At 46.4% G+C, this 17,042-nt stretch overlaps 1 protein-coding gene across 1 annotated transcript in view; it reads right to left on the bottom strand.

The window, feature by feature from the left end:
* ZNRF3 (zinc and ring finger 3) overlaps positions 1 to 17,042 on the bottom strand; it is a 148,596-nt gene that overhangs the window by 40,411 nt on the left and 91,143 nt on the right. Inside the window, exon 2 of the mRNA XM_082640383.1 lies at positions 16,885 to 17,010. Within this exon, the coding sequence (XP_082496509.1) occupies positions 16,885 to 17,010 (126 nt within the window). The remainder of the gene's footprint in view (positions 1 to 16,884; positions 17,011 to 17,042) is intronic.

Raw genomic sequence — 17,042 nt, 5'->3', positions numbered from 1 at the left:
CAAACACTGGCCCAATAACTGAATAAACCTTCTTGGTAACAAAAAAGATTAATTGGCTCCCTATACTATCACAGCCACAGAACTTGGACAAACAATAGAACTGAACTGAAGAATCAATTTCGAGTGGTGAGAGACATCCAATTCTCCTAATCCTTCTATTAAAGCTGCCAACAAGGATAGTCGTTAGCATAACTGGTGAAAATCCAATAACCTTCTTCTGAAGAACTGCTAAATTCAAGTCAAGAGCCATCACCAATGCACTCTCCACCTGCCATCCCACGCCCGTCCCATTTAGTTCTGTCCTGAGAACACACAGAAAGAAAACAGTGCTCATTCATTCAGCCTTGAAGTACTACGCCCAAGTTAGGCCTGACACTGGGGAGAAAGGAAAGACAGAAAACCTAAAAAGTTCAAGTGAATCGAGAACCCTATAACCTCTCTTTCCTAGTTTCTTCAAGACACATGCCTGACACCTAAAAGGGCCAAAGTAAATCACACCACCATTAATTTCTGCATGTCGAGGTAGATAAAGAATCTCGAGAGAGTTGGCTCAGAACCTGGAATGAGGGAAGCCATCACCTCCAGGAGCATGCACTCGGGTGAACAGCTATCCCTGGACCCCATGGCCACGGCCAGACTCTGAACAGCTCAAGGTCTCCAACTCCCACTAGTAAGAATACAATTTGGAGCATGTAGTCTGCCCACCAAACAGGACATGGTGATGATGACATTTTTTAATACACAGAACTTCTGCCATCCTTGCATGTCCTTCCTCATCATCTGAGTGTGCAAATGAGAGAAGTACCATTTCAGATAGTTTTGTAAAAAGGAAAGAGATACAGTTTTTATAGAAGGGGCAAACAGCAAGAGAAAAAGAGGAGGTACCATCAAAATATTACAAAAGGTAAAGATAGGTAGCAAATTAACAGCTGGAGAAACATCCAATTTCCCACACATGCTCTAGTTCAGGAAGCTCAAGGCAGAAATTAACATCTTAGGCCCCAAGCGAGGGGGGCAGGCTTGACATTTGAAAGGTGAGCTTGCAGAGGACATTCACCTTTTACTTCCAGCATCACTGTACAGCAGCCCTCCCAGATGGTTAACACTGATTCTGTCTCTCCAAACAATGTGAGAGGCTCCACTCCTCTGCATTATTCAACAAACAAGCAAAGATGAAAGTCAAACCTGGAGGTGAGGGGTAGGGTGACTGCTCAGGCATCCGTGGTCCTGGAGGAGTGAGCAGATACCCCCCTCACCCTGGCTCTGGGGACAGGAAGCCAGGGCCACCTGCCTTGACTCCATTCTCTGCTGACCCCAAAGGCTAACGGAGAAAGTCTCACATGGCCTGCCAGTCCCATGACCTTCCTCAGTCCAAGTCTCCTCTTCCTTCCCCTCTCCTACCCCCAACGAGGCCACCTCTCTTCCAGTTATAAGGGGCTTAGGCTTTGTTTTTTCCTTCAACTTCAGAAAGGCTCCCAAAGGCTCACCACCTGTAATCTCTACATCCCATCCAAATCTAGCAGGGGCACGCGAGACGGGCGTGCACGTGCACTCGCCTGCCCTGTGCACATCCACACGCTCTGCTGAGGGTATTTCTGCAAGGCTGCACAGCCTCACTCGGCAGAGGCAAGGTTTTCCTCCTGGCAAGCGAGGGTCAGAGGCCTGGCTCGGAGGAGCTGCTTATTGTGTGGCCGCCTGGGGCGGGCAGCTCAAGCGCTGGGAGGGGAAAGGTTCCCTTTGAAGCACATGGCGCTGAGAGCTTCCCAGTGACCATGGAAACAGGCGCAGTGGGTTCCCAGCCTGAGAACCAGGGAGAGCAGCCATGATTCAAACATAAAACACACACTGGGTCTGAAAAGCAGAGACAGGAGGGGCTGGGATGAGGGGCAGGCGGCTGAGCTGGCAGGAACTGAGCGGCTCCCTGGTAGGAAAATCTGGCCAGTGAAGCCAAGCAGGTTCACAGGGTTTCCTTTTCATTCCCTAGGCTTTCTTCTCGCTCCCGTCACTGCCCCTCGGGTCCTATTCAGCACCTCATCAGATCAGTAGAGCCGGGCCTTTGGCTGGCCTGCTGGCGGCGGGGCCTGGAACCGGGAGGGAGGTGATCAAAGGAGCCGCTGGTGCAGCCACCACCCTCCTCCCGCCAGCCCTCCCGCCCTCCTCGGATGAGGCCCTGCCAAGGTGATCCAGTGGAAGCCACTGGGGGAGGGCAAGGAAGAGAGGGAGTTTTCACGTCTGCCGTTCTGTTAGAAGAGACACAAAGCACAGCTTGAATGGAGGAGACATGCCACTAGCAGGTCAGAGCAACCTCCTTCTGGGATGTCTCTGCTCTTAAACCAGGAGACCCAGAAGCCACCTAGACTGATGCACTTGGGGTGCACCTGGATGCCCAGCCCCCCGAGACATGCTACTTCCGGGTCTTCTTTCATAGCTGTCCACCTCCTAACCCTCGAGATGGATGAAGTTACACTGAAAAAGTTATCTGAGATGCTATGCCCCGTCTCTTCAGCATTCCAATTTAAAAGGGGGAGAAAAAGCTATTGGGGATTTTTTCAGCAAGGAAGAGGAAGCTATGTGATTAGAATCTGTTAAGGAGGAAAGATCTCTCCCTTACTGATAAGTATCTTTCCCCTCGGGTCGGAAGGATCAAAGTCCAACAGCGTCCTACTGGGCACAGGGCCAGGGTCAGTGAGAGAAGCGAGCCCACTTCTCGGCCAGGCCTTGTCGGCCTTGTCGCCACCGCCGAGCAGGGCAGGCTTTGGCCCTGACCAGCAGCTCTTGAGGAAGGCAGTGTTTGGACAGGCCTGTAATTTGAAAAGCCGATGAGGTGCGTTCTCCCTTGCTTACCTTTGTTGGGCTGCCAAAATATTTACTTGACTTCTTAACTCTAAATCTCTGAAACACACCTGCATTGCCTAAAACAGGCAATTTTCTTATTTTCTCTCATTCATAGAAGAGAGCCCAACCTAAGCAGAGATGACAATAGCACAGAGGGATAAAGAGGGTGAGGGCCTGGTAAGAGATGCAGCTTTATAGAGTACCACCTTCTTAACATAATACAATGCTTAAGAGATGGGTGTATACTGCATTTGTCTTTTTTTTTGGTGGTGGGGGGCGTTCGTTTGCAGGGCAGTGTGGATAGCTGAAAGCAATTCTACAAGTAATCCTTTTGCAAAACAAACTGATTCTACTTTGACCTTTAGGGAAGAGTCCACTTCCATGTCAAGTAAACATTCTGTGTGGTAGCCAATTGCATCTAGTCTCCTATCTATCGATCAATGGATGGATCGGTCTATCCATCTTAACATAATCATGATATAAAAGCTAACGGCACTGTAATATGAGCAGAGGAACTCAAGACTATATAACAGGAAAAATGGGGTGCTTGAACAACAAACAGTATTTGCAGGGTCTTAGATGAATTTCAGATGCTATAAATGACACAGAAGTACCTACAAAAACTCTTTTCCCTTTTCTCGGTGCTTCTGGCCCCCTGAGAAAGAACTTGGGAAAGTCTCGGGTCTAGCAGGCACGAAGTCACTGCACCACCAGCTCCTCTGCCATGTGTGCCCGTCTATCAGCTCCCACTTCTGCCGGGCGCTTTCTGATTGCCAAGGCTGAGTGAAGTCAGGCCTTCCAGACAGGCTGTGGGGTACGGCTAGAACTCAGTGGAAGGTCCCTGCACTGCCTGTTGGTGCTGCTCTTAGGAGCACAGCATCCTCCTGGTTGATGACCCGCAACCCCGAAGACTGTACCTACACCCTCTTCTGAGAACAGGGGCGTGGCCATCAGTTAGGGGGAATTATTTTCACAGTCTGGTGCTCATCAGTAAACCTTTGAGAGAAAAATTATTTTAGAAACATTTCAAGATCTTGAGTGTTCTAAAATGGGACCTTTGAGCTATTGTCTTTTCAAAGGCACTAATAGCTCAGTGGAGGTGGGAGCCTTACTGACAGCTGTCACTCGCCTACACCCTTTCTGTAGCATTTCGAAATTGGCTCTTCTTTTCCCTTTATTTTGATAGACTGTCTTGTCTTCCCTACTTAAACCTGACAGAATATAACCTTAAACCCTAAAGAAATCGGGTCCCTAAGCCTGGTCAGCGGTAGTACCCATATTCATGGGCATTTGCTGGGATTCTAGGAAGTGGCAGGCCAGTCTCTTCCAGAACCATCATTAGCTAAAAAAAGGAGAAGGCTGGGCAGTAGCTCTGCTGCCTTTCCATATATTTAACCCAGCCATTCAGCTACTGAGCTGGAACTGAAGGAGTCCTCACCACTCCTTGCCCCATGCTGGACCAGCCACCTGCCATAGGATACGTGGAGACTGTAGTGGCTCAGATGACCCCGGTGAAATCAAGGGATCTGGAGAGCAGCTCAAGACAAGGACTGGCGATGAAGAGAGACCAGTGCTTCCTGGCCCTCTGTTAGCTTTAAGCTTCTGGAAGGAAAGAGAATAAATTCTTTATTACAAATCCCAGAAGGGCCTTAAATATACGACCATGTAAAATACCACACTAAAGATGACTAGTGGGTCTCAGTGAAAGAATAAGCTTTCCATCCTGTGATAAACCACAATGGAAAAGAATATGAAAAAGAACATATATATATATATATATATATATATATATATATATATGTATAACTCAATCACTTTGCTGTACAACAGAAATTGACACAACATTGTAAATCAACTATACTTCAATAAAATTTTAAAAAAAAGAATGAGTTTTCCAATGGTTTCTTAGGCATGAAACCAAAAGAAAATAGATCAACTGAACTTTGCTGAAATTTAAACTTTTATGCTTCAAAGGACACTATCAGCAAAGTGAAAGAAACCCCACAGAATAGGAGAAAATATTTGCAAATCATGTGTTTGATAAGGGACATGTATCTAGGATACATAAAGAACACTTACAACTCAATAATAAAGAGAGAAATTATCAATTAAAAAGTGGGCAAAGGATCTGAAGAGATATTTCGCCAAAGATATACAACCCTTCAATAAGCTCATGGAAAAGATGTTCAACATCATTAGCCATCAGGGAAATGCAAATCAAAACCACAATGAGATACCACTTCATACCCACTAGGATGGCTGTAATCAAAAAGACAGATAATAACAAGTGTTGGCTAGGATGTGGAGAAATCATACACTGCTGGCGGTAATGCAGAATGTGTGGCCACTTTGGGAAACAGTCTGGCAGTTCCTCAGAGGTTAAACAGTTACCATATGACCCAGCAATTCCACTCTTAGTTATTTATCCAAGAGAAGTGAAGACCTATACCTACACAAAATCATGTACACAGGGACTTCCCTGGTGGGCCGGTGGTAAAGAATCTGCCTTACAATGCAGGGGACACGGGTTCGATCCCTGGTCAGGGAACTAAGATTCCACATGCCGCGGGGCAACTAAGCCTGCATACCACAACTACTGAGCTCGTGCGCCTCAACTAGAGAGCCCACGCACCACAACTACAGAGCCCATGTGCCCTGGAGCCTGCGCACCACAACTAGAGAAGAGAAAACCCACATGCCACAACTAGAGAGAAGCCCGTGCGCCACAATGAAGAGCCCGCGCACCTCAATGAATGTCCCGCATGCTGCCACAAATGTCCCGCATGCTGCAACTAAGACCTGATGCAGCCAAAAATAAATAAAATAAATAAATAATAAATAAATCTTTAAAAAGAAATCACGTACACAAATGTTCACAGATCATTCTTAGTAACCAAAATGTCCATCAACTGATAAACAAGCAATAAACACACAATGAACTATTATTTGGCAATAAGAAGAAATAATGTACTGTCGCTTGCTGCAACACGGATGAACCCTGAAAACATAATGGTAAACAAAAAGAAACAGATACAAAAAACCACATTCTGCATGATTCCATTTATACGGAATGTCCAGGATGGAAGGGAGATGATGGCTCGTAAGGGGTTTCTTTTTGGGTTGATGGAAATGTTCAGACATCTGATAAGGGACTTGTATCTATAATATATAAAGAACATGAAAATACTAAAATTGATTGTGGGTAGTAGTTGCACAATTCTATGAATATACTAAAAACCACTGGACACTTAGAAAAAAAGAAGCCTTCATGTGGGAACAATCTGATCAGTCATTTCTGTTCTATTTCTGCATAGAGTCCAATCATCTATTTCTTGAATAGAAATGGGTAGAAAAGTTTTGGTGGTGAAACAATCTTGGGTAACCGAAAGTTGAAATAGGCTTAGTAGTTGGTTTTAACCACAGTATACATTTCCTAATAAAAATTTTGTGTGCGTGCTGGAATGGAGTGAAACTTGAATATGGCAATTACAATAATGAACAGATTCTGAAAGCAGCTCCCCATGCTGACAGAGTTGGGGCAGGGTTATGATATACTCACTAAGTGGGAGAGGATGAGGATTAACTAGGATTCCCTGCTCTAAAGAATACCACAAACAGGCATTTGCTTTGTTGATTTACCGATGGATTAATTCTTTTAAATGTGTTCGTAAGCATATTTCACTTAACTCTGGGACTGTGTTCTAAAACAACAAAAATTAAAACAGTGTGGTATTGGCCCAAAAAGGGATACAGAATTTGACAGTAGATAACACAGGATGTGATTCTGTTACAGAATTCAGTAGAACAGAATATATTATTTTTTAAAAGGAGGAAGATACATAAAATGAAGGCAATGACAACTTTGAGAAAGAGAGAGACTCTACTTAGCCACTCCCTGATATTACACATCAAAATAAATTTTGAGTGATTTAAAGGTGTAATATATTAAAACCAGTGATCACAGAAAATGTAGAAAAGGCAAAAATGATTCTAAGCTTGCAAGGGAGGGAAGAAAATAATTAAGTTTAAAAGCAATAGAAGAAATCATGATGGAGTGATGACTATGTAAAAATTTTAAACTTCTGCATGCCAAGAGAGCTAAAACAAAAAAAAAATTAGTAAACAAAAGGGCCAGTTTAAAAATATTCCAAAATGACGAGGAATTAATACATTGCTATAAAAAAAAAAAAACCCACATTAAGAACCACCCATAAACGAGCAAGGGACCAGAACAGACAATTCACAAGAGAGGAAATTTAATTATTAGATGGAAAAATGCTTGGCGCTTAATACTTGCTAATAATCAAAGAAATGCAAATGAAAACAATGAAGTACTATTTTTATCTTTCAAACTAGTAAAGAAACATTAATGATAACAGTTAATGTTAGCATTGTTTCTGTGGAAAATGGTTCACTCTTGCTTCACTAGTGGCAAGGTAAACTGAGGGAACTTTCCTGAAAAGCAATTTGTAACTGTTTGCACCAAGAATCATTTTAAAAATGTTCAAATCCTTTCATCTATAATCTCCTCCTGGAATATTACCATGAGAGAATAATTCAAAGAGGAAAAAAACCCCCAAAAGCCCATCTTACATAAAGAAAGCTTTCAGTTGGGTTTCTTTATAAGGGTTAAAAATAAAACAGAAGCAATCTAATTACTGAACGCTGGGGGTATGGTCAACTACATCACGGTATGTTCTATTGTCATGTTATGCAACCAATAAAATGACAGGTTACGAAGATAATAGCAAACTGGTAAAATGACTAGCATATGTTATTAAGTTTGAAAAGGCAGAACAGATGTTCATACCTTCATAATAATTACGTTAAAAATCAGACTTGGGTTCCCTGGAAGACTGGAAGGGAATAAACCAAGATTGACAGTACATGTGTTAAAGGAGCAAAATTAAAGTTGGGTTTTTTCCTTCTGTTCTTAAATTCTCCATAATTAATTGTTTCATGCAACAAATATCTACCGAGTGCCCACTATATGTACCAGGTACTGTTCCTGGCACTAGGAATATGAGAATTACATACTTAAAAAAAAAAAAAGACAAAGGGACCAGAAAATTTGTTAGTTACAAAAACAGTAAAATAAGTTAATGCTATAAATTTTGGGTATACCTTTAAAATTAGGGGTTATAAAAATGTTAAGATTCTAGCAACTGAAACTCTAAAAAAAGGAAAAACACTAAGAAAATAACTCACTTAAAAAACCAATCTACTATGCTTACAAATAGATGAAAAAGAAAGCTTTTGAAGCTAAACCCTTTAAAATTTGATTAAGAGCAAGCCAAGGTAACAAAAGTTCCTTGCATATTCCACATTCTTTTCTCTGAGGTTCAGTTAAGAGTTGATACATTTGTGAACATCTATCAGCAACTGGGTAAGGTGTAATAGTGAAGGCCGAGGGCTTTATACATGCCAAGAAACAGCCAAAGTTCTTCAGGCTGACTAGAATTTTATTGCATCCAGCAGTACATAGAACTACTGGAATGTGTTGATACTCTTTTATTATTTTTATAACTAGCAAAAATGATGCAGAATTTAAAGGATTTCAGTATCCCAACTGTTTAGACTGCCTCAAACTTAAAACAGCACAGAAAGTATTAGAACACACAGCCCAAGGTCTGATTTGGAAAATCAGATCACCAGAGCTGAATGCTACCTTTTATCAAATGAAATATGGTGCTTTCTGTAAGGGGAACAAACATGAAACACAGAGGACGAGGCAAAGAAGTGGCTTTTGTCCGCAGTCTGAGAAGGTCTTGTGACCAAGGTTAGCAGACAAGATCTGGCCAGTATTCCCGTTCCTCCACGTCTTCACCCAATGGGTCTCTCCACCCAGCTTGGGCACCCAGGCGCCCTCCTGCACAGGTGCAGCTCAAGTGCCCTAGACTGTGAGCTGGTCAAACCTCGTGCACAGGTTCTCCACGTAGATCGTTAACCAGTTACATGCAGTCACTGTCAAGACAGCCCCCCGCCAAATCTGAAATGCCCCTGGATGTGGCCAGAAATGCACTCGAGGGGCAGCCCGCTGCTGCTTATTTGGGTTAATTCATGCACACAGCCAGGTGTGTGCAAGACCCCTCTCTCTGAGAACAGTGACCAGATGGGACTTTAGGGCTTATCTCCAGGTATGAGAGATTCAGGTCACCTGACTTAGGAGGTACTATACATATTATCATGACTTAATATGTTAGGTTTTAACTTCGTTTATTATTCTAAATGGCCTCTCAAAAGTCGACAAGGTCATCAGCTGTTTTTGATGGTCTTTCTGCTGGCTCGTCACACCAGTCCTAGTCTCCTAGGACAGCCTCATTTGTGGCCCCTGCTCTATTGAGAGCCTGGCTCAATCAGAGGGGACAATGACCAGAAGGAGTGTTGTGAGCCAGGCTTCCCCCAGGCTGGGGAGATGGCCATCAGCCTGTGCTCCTTGGGTTGGCAGAAACATTATTTGTTCTGTTCACTCACTCTATCTTCAAAACTCCCTTAAGTCTTTCAGAGGATTTCAAATAATGGTTTCAGTTAGCCTTTTATAGCTGAAAATGTCTCAGACCTAGTTTAAGAAAAAAAAAAAAAGTCTTGTGCTTAATATAGCCTTTTAACCAAGAGGTTCCTGGAAGATTTAGGCATAGAAGAAAAGCATCAGATTAAAAGTTTGTGACTTTCAAATCAGACACATGACCTTAGAAGAAAAGTGGCAGCCCCTGAGTTTTTCCTTTTTCCATTCATATCATGTCAATCTTTTCCTCCTGATCTGATTTCTTTCACTAAGTTCCTTTCTTGCTTTCCTTTTTAACCAAATATGGAAGGTATTTACCCAAGTACTCCTTAAAATAAATCTGAAGAGCCTTCCAAACTTCCTCTCCAACCAGAAACCCACCTCACCTCAGGAGTATGTTTAGAGAAGGGAGGAAATTGATATTTGTTGAGTATTCACACACTCCTAGAACTTGACACACATCCTTTTTTAATTGTCACAACTATCTTTACAGAGGGCAATATGGAGAAACGAAGACCAAGAGAGGTTAACTGGCCTAAAGTGAGGGGCGCAGAGGACCGCAGGGAGCCCAGATCGTGAAGCCACGCAGCATAGTTGCAAACCGTGCTCCCTGCACTCCTCACGTGGAAATGCAAACGTGCTCTAACACTGCTCGCGCACTTCAACGAACACCCCACAGGACACCATGAACCTGTCTCTGTACTGGAGGCCAGCAGGGCACAGAAGCAAAGGATGAAGGAAGAAGTGGAATTTAAGGTCTTCTTAGGGAGAGAAAACGTGTCACAGAAAGACAGGGATTCTCAATGGTGACACTACTGACATTGGGGCCAGAATGTCCTTTGTTGTAGGGGGGCTGGCCTGTGCTTTGTAGGGTGTTGAGCAGCAGCCCCACCCCCATACGTGCCTGGATATTTTTGTCTGAAAACCAAAAATGTCTCCAGATATTGCCAAATGTCCCCTGGGGCAGTGTGTGTGTGTGTGTGTGTGTGTGTGCGCGCACGCGCGCACGTGCGCACACACTGTGTACACCCCCAGTTGAGAACCGCTGCAATAAGACACCTCAGGTAATATGCTCTGGGAAGGTGTGACACAGGTAAGTGTCCCAAGCACAGGCGCTCCCAAGGATACCACGGCAATGAGCTGTGGGTAGTCACAGCATCCTGAGCTCAGGTCTGTGGCAAATATCACACTCACTTCCCTGCCTCAAGAGGCCAATGCCTGTGATGGAGGCAGCTGCTCTGAGACCCTGCTCCAGTCAGCCACCACCTTCCTTTCAAGTCAGACCCTAAGATTTTAGTCCCACCATTGCTCTTGAGACAGAGTGGGGAATCTCATTCTCAGGAGCGCTAGGCTGCGCTCGGCCTAAGGGCCGGGGCACCCAATACTGCAGGAAACACCCATCTGCGACCAAACTCTGAACGAGAAGGGCACGATAAGCCCCCCGCCCCCTCCACCACGCATCTCCAGAACTTTTCCACCTCCTCCTGAAACTCCGGCCCCGTTAAACTCTAATTCCTCATTCTCCCCTTCCCGCAGCCCTGGCACCCACCACTCTATTTTCTGTCTCTAAGGATCTGACTATTTAAGTAACAGCACACTGTGAGTGCTGAAAGAAACTGAAGGATAATAAGGGAGGGAAGGAGGGAGGGAGGGAGGGAGGGAGGGAGGATGTGCACCAGGAGCTGCTAATTTGTGTTTCCAGCCACGCGTGAACCTGACACACACTCTCTCCCTGAGGTGCCTCGAGGTTCCTGTCTCCAGAGGTAGAAATGGGCAGAGGGCCTCAGGGACCATCCCAGGTCACATGGATTAAGGGGTTGGAACTGGGGATTAAATTCAGGTTAGTTTGATGACTAAATCCCAGTCTTAACCATTATGTGTTCCCTCTCCTCCCAACCATCCTGAAAAAATTAAATTCCTTTGATTCTGTTTTCTGCCTTGCGGTCACTTTGGTCACTAAGGTCTTCTCTTTGGGGAAGTTACCTAGACACTCCGAGGGCTGGATGTGGGTCGGTGGAGTGAACTCAAGGGTTCAGTTCTCCACCGACCACCCCCCCACCCGCCACCGGGTTTCGCGCTGCTCATCAGAAGAGCCAGGACCGCCGAGCCGCTCCCCTGCCTCACAGGCACGGTGGTTCCCGGCAGTGTCCACCTGCCGTGCGCTCGGCCAGGCTGCTGCTGCAGGTGGAAACAGGAGAGGCGAGATGAAGAGCCGGGAAATCTGAAGGCGAAGCAACGTCACTGGCTAGAGCCTCACCAAAGCGCTTAAGAGACTTGACGTCTGGGCCCATTCAGCTCCAGAAGCACCCACCAGCAGAGTAACCTGACCCTCCCCTCTCCCACCAGCCTAGACACACTGCCAAATGAACATCCCCACAACCTTCAGTGGCTCCCAGCTTCCTGGGGGATGAAGATGAAACTCCTTCATCCGAAACCCTCTTCCTGCCCCAGCGACTTTCAATGCCCCCTGAGGAACTTGCTCCCGTTCTTCCCGCCCTCTTCCTGGAGGTTACACGCCCGCCTAAGAGCCCCAACCCCTCCCGCCCCGGGGACGTGCTTCTCCTCACTCACAACTACCGTCTGTGCCAGGGACTGGCCCTCGGTTCAGGGCAAGAGGAGGTGACTCTTGCCAGCACACAGGAACCAGAGCAGGCCCTTCCAACTGGCGCCTCTCTGACCTACCTGGGATAAACTGAGGCCATCGCCCAGCGGCTTGTGAGTGCACACGTGATTGGGTGACTGAGGGGGCTGCTTGGGGACGGTAGCCCAGCACTGCCCCCACCAGCTTCCTTCTGGAAGGCACACCTTCCACCCATGCCACACACACGGCTGGGCAGTCACAGTGTGCTCCCAGCCCCGGATCACAGCTGACCAGACTACAGGTGAGCACCTGATCCAAGATGGGCCACTAAATCCCTTTTCTGGAATCCTTTAGACTTGAAACCAAGAGCGACAGGCCAAGGGATATTGGGGCGCTGTCCCCGACCAAGGAGGTGGCGGGGTGGGGAATAACGCAGATTCCCAGAAGACCTAAGCCCTGCGGTCGGCAGTTCCAGAGGAGCAGCAGCGCCCCCATCACGGGCTCCCTGACGACACTCAGGAGCTTCCAGGGCAGATTCCCCTTTTGGCTCAACACAGCTCAAGCACGGTTTCTATTCAATGCGACCAACAGTCCTTGCCCAGCCAGCGACTACTGAAACGCATCCGATTTTTATCTAGAAAAACCTGCAAAGGCAAAAGGAGGAAGGAGGAAGAAACCAGCGATGATGCGGCGGCGTGACAGTCCTGATCTCAGATCTCGGCTCAGCAATTGGGAGCCGTTGGATCTCAGGTTAGGTTGAGATCTCCTCATCGTAAGATGGGAATCTGGACACGGTCCCAGAGTTGACCTGACAACGAGAGGAGACGCTGCTCGGAAAGCTCTCGGCATTCGGCGAGCACCCACCACACGAGGGCTGCTCTTACACTCTTGCCGGGCGTCCCCCGAGAGCCAGGCTCTGTGTTCAGGGCCCCTCGCAGTACCCCCAACACAGTGACAAGGGCAGCATAAGCCCCAAGAACTGAAGTGACCTTCTCGAGGTCTCAGCCAAAGCTGCATCTCTTTGACCTAAATCCCTTGTTTTTCTTGTCTTTCTACTAACTTTCTGCTCTCCTCCCAAGGACTGGCAAGAGCCAATTTCATGCCTGTTGTCCCTCCTGCCCTTCAAAACCATCCCTACGAGTCCACTCTAGCGTGGGGTGTGAGGGAGGGAGGCTGGTTTTCTTCCACGTTTGGTGAATCTGGGCCAGGCGGGCTGTGTTAGCTCTGAGCACGTCTTGTGTGTTCCCTGCCACGAGGCTCTCCATGAGGTGGAAGAGTCATAAGAAAACCACAGCTATTAAAGTCGACCTTCCAATGTCTTACCAATCCCGTAAGATGCTTAAATAATAAACACTGTTTGAACTGAAGGGTTATAATGCCTGGGGCATAAACACAGACTCCTGCACTTTGGGGATGGTTTAAGACCCTTACTTTTAATAGCAAGCTGCTCAGTAACGTCTGTTTTTTTCTGTTTCAATTTCCAAGGACGTAAACTGTTGCAGGTTAACAGAGCCTTTCGAGGCTGCACCTAGAAACCCCCGAAAACTAGAATGTCAAGGGGAGATTCTTAATATGATACAGAAGTTCAAAATGTTAGACAATCAAGGAGCCCAGAACGGCCTCTTCACATGAAGTGGAAAAGAAAGGCCCAGAAAGCAGAAGGGATTTGCCCAGGGCTTGGCCTGGTGCCCTGGCCTGCTACGTTCTGGGGGAGCTCACCCCCACCCCAACTCTGCCCCCCTAGCTGATCCGACTGTCTGCCCTACCTCCTCCAGAATCAAAAAGATTATAAGGAGGGGATCATAAATCATTTTCCTCTCATGAGTTTATAGTGTTCCTTTTCTGAGGAGTTCAAAAGCACTCAGTAATAAACCAAGGTGATGAGTTTATGTCTTTCCCTTTTAAAATGAAACTTTATTTGAACTCCTGGAGAGGCATTTACGTTTTCTTAATTTAGGACATTCCTCTGTTATTTTCAACATTTCACCCCATGGCACTTTCTGTGGGCAGGTGGGTGATGGGGGTAGGTGATGGGGGAGGGAGAGGGGTCTGCGTCTGGCCCTCCCCCTTCTCCCCCAGGCTCCTCCAAACGCCCGACAGCATCCTCCCCGCCGTCTATGGTTTTCAGCAAGTCTCAACATCTACACGGAGGAGTCCCTCCCCCACCCCCACGGGGACCTGGCTGTAGCGTCTTCCTTTCGTGCTTCTCTTAGCTGCCCGCCTCCTTCTTGCCTTCACCACTAAGGGCAAAGAAAGGGTAGAAAACCATGCTGTGTGTCTGCAGGTGAGCAGGCCACCCATGAGGACCACTTTGCTCTTCCTACCCTAGCCTCTTGCCACTGCACTTGGGGGCTCAGAAAGAAAGAAAACACAGTTAGCGAAGTTAATAAAATTGAAGCTGAAAACAACTACACTTAAGAACAAGGTGAGAGAGCAGAAGAGAGGGAGGGAGAAAGAGGAAGAGGAAGGGGAGGGAGAGGGAGACATGCCTGATGCCTGACTCTTTGTACCTCCTGTACCAGCCCAGGTTTTAAGCAAAAGCTAAACCGTCTTGCTTTGTCTGGCCCAAGCGGGTTGGCTAATGATTTTATTCAGGTGTTAAGCCAAATTTCAGTAATTAACCACATGCAAATATGGCCTGGCCACCACCACAGCCTCTCCAAACAGAAACATGTTTCTCCAAACACAGAGAAACATGGAGCAGGGTGCTGCTTGTTAGCAGGTACAACCATGAGCTTAGCTCCTGGGCCCCTGCATTCAATAAATACTTGGTGAATGAATAAACTCAAGAAATACTTAATGAGGCAATATATATGTCGAGGGTTTTTATTCCCTGTGGCTTCACAGGCCGGCAGGCCAACCATACAAAACTCTTCAAGTCAAACCACTACATGGTTGTCCCAGGAGGAGGAGGAGCAGTTGGGTTCTCTGAGGGACTTCAACACCACTAGGCCATGGGAGAACATGGGGTGTCCCCGAGGGGCCCTGTTCCAACCCATTTACAGACATGACAGACGCGTAAGGTGGAGACCCACTGGACTGGGGCACACAAAATTAAGCCGAGCTGCTGAGCCCTGCGTAGCAGCAGCTTAAGTACAGGAGAAAATATTCGATTAGGAGAGTGCTACCTACAAGGAAAGCACTGTGCCTAATCTTTGGATGGAGCTGGCATTTCTCCTAGGAAAACACTAATGTATCCTCAAGGGGGTCACTGCTCTCTGAGCATCATTAGGCAGCTCTGGCCAACTGTTTAAACGATGAAGTATTGGGGCCTGGGCTGCCTAAAACACGTTGATTCAACTTCGGGAATTATAAACCAAACAGGTAATAGTCCCTGTGTTTTTTTGTTTTTTTTTGTTGTTTTTTCTTCTCCTTCTATAAAAGGGCAGGGGAACTTGACAAGTGGTCGGAAGCTACTCAGAAGACAAGTGGGACACAAACATCACAGATTAGATCCATGAGGATCTCCTGGGCCAAAAGTCTTTCAGGAGACACTGGCTGGGACAGCTTTGACTGTGGGAAAGGCTCCCTACATCAAAACCACCTCTTCTCTGGCCTGAATCTCCTCAAGAGGTCAGAACCAGGACTGTTTTCCCCCCAGCTGTCTCCCCATGATACTTAGAACAGCAGCTTCTGAGAATATAAAAAATATCCAAGCAATAACACTACCCTTAGGGTATACTACCTTTCCTCCAACCAAAATTCTAACAACTTTCTCCAAACCTTTCCCTTTAACAAAATGATCCAGTTTAAAACAGGTTGTTGGGACTTCCCTGGTGGCACAATGGTTAAGAATCCACCTGCCAATGCAGGGGACACGGGTTCTAGCCCTGGTCCAGGAAGATCCCACATGTTGCGGAGCAACTAAGCCCGTGTGCCACAACTACTGAGCCCGCGTGCTGCAACTACTGAAGCTCGCGCCTAGAGCCGGTGCTCCGCAACAAAAGAAGCAACCACAGTGAGAAGCCCGCGCACCATAATGAAGAGCAGCTCCCGCTCACTGCAACTAGAGAAAGCCTGCACGTGGCACCGAAGACCCAATGCAGCCAAAAATAAATAATTAAAAAAAAAACCAAAACAGGGTGTTATCTGTCATATTTTAAGATCATTGACAGCTGGTTTTCCGAAGTAAATGTATTTCTGTCTTTTATCTTATACTGCAGCCAGAGGTAATGCTGACCCTCGAGGCTAAGAAAGTTTTTTTTTTTTTTAGTACTTCTAAACGGAATAACAATAGCCAATGGCAGTGAACATTTCTGGAGAGCTTTCTCTGCTAGACGTTTGTATCTCATCTCACCTGCTAACCATCCTATGAGGTAAGGTCTAATACAGGACCATAATTGCTGTCTGCCATTCTGAAACCAAAAAAGCTCTACAACCCCAAAGTCTTTTCAGAACTTACTTGGCAGCGAAACTTAATGGTCCTGAACTCATTTGGAGGCACAGCTGCCCTGAACTAACACGGGCTATTTAGATTTTAGTTGTCCCACTTAATGTGAATATCCATGTAGTTTGCTACACAAATATGCATGTGTTTGGTTCCTGAGGATGGCCCCACGTCTCCTGGGAGTTCCTAAATACAAAATATGTGCATCTTAATACCTTTCTAAATGCCCCAAATCTCAGAATTCTGAAATATCTGGCCCCAAGGGTGTAAGATAGGGATTGTGAATCTCTATTATCAACCTAGTTCAGAGAGAAGAAACTGAGACTCCTTGAGGGGAAGTGACCTGCCCAAGGCCACACAGTGGGCAGGGTGGAGCCCACTCTGAGGCTGGCAGCTGCCATCAGAGCCCAAGCTTCTGGGTACCATGGGGGGCTGCTCCAAGACATGACTTCAGCCAGGAAAGAGTGCTGTGCCAGCAAGGCTCTTCTCCGTAACCGGCTATTTGAGGAATTGGGGAAATGTGGGTGTGGAGAACACCAATCAAAACGGGAGCAATTCGGAGGGCCTGGTGCTTACCTTGCCGAGGACAGTTAGGCATGGTTTCGGGTCCAGTTCTGGTTGTTCCAGCTTCACCACTCCTACCCAGCCATATTCATACAAGTCCTCTTCGTCATTGTTATTACACAGGCCCAGTGGGTGCATCTAGGAAACAAATGGAAAGAAAACTTCAGTAG

Source organism: Mesoplodon mirus (assembly GCF_964341445.2).
Source record: "Mesoplodon mirus genome assembly, chromosome: 13".
NCBI lineage: Eukaryota > Metazoa > Chordata > Mammalia > Artiodactyla > Ziphiidae > Mesoplodon > Mesoplodon mirus.
The sequence above is the reverse complement of the archived record's forward strand: the minus strand, read 5'-3'. Positions and strand labels throughout refer to the sequence as shown.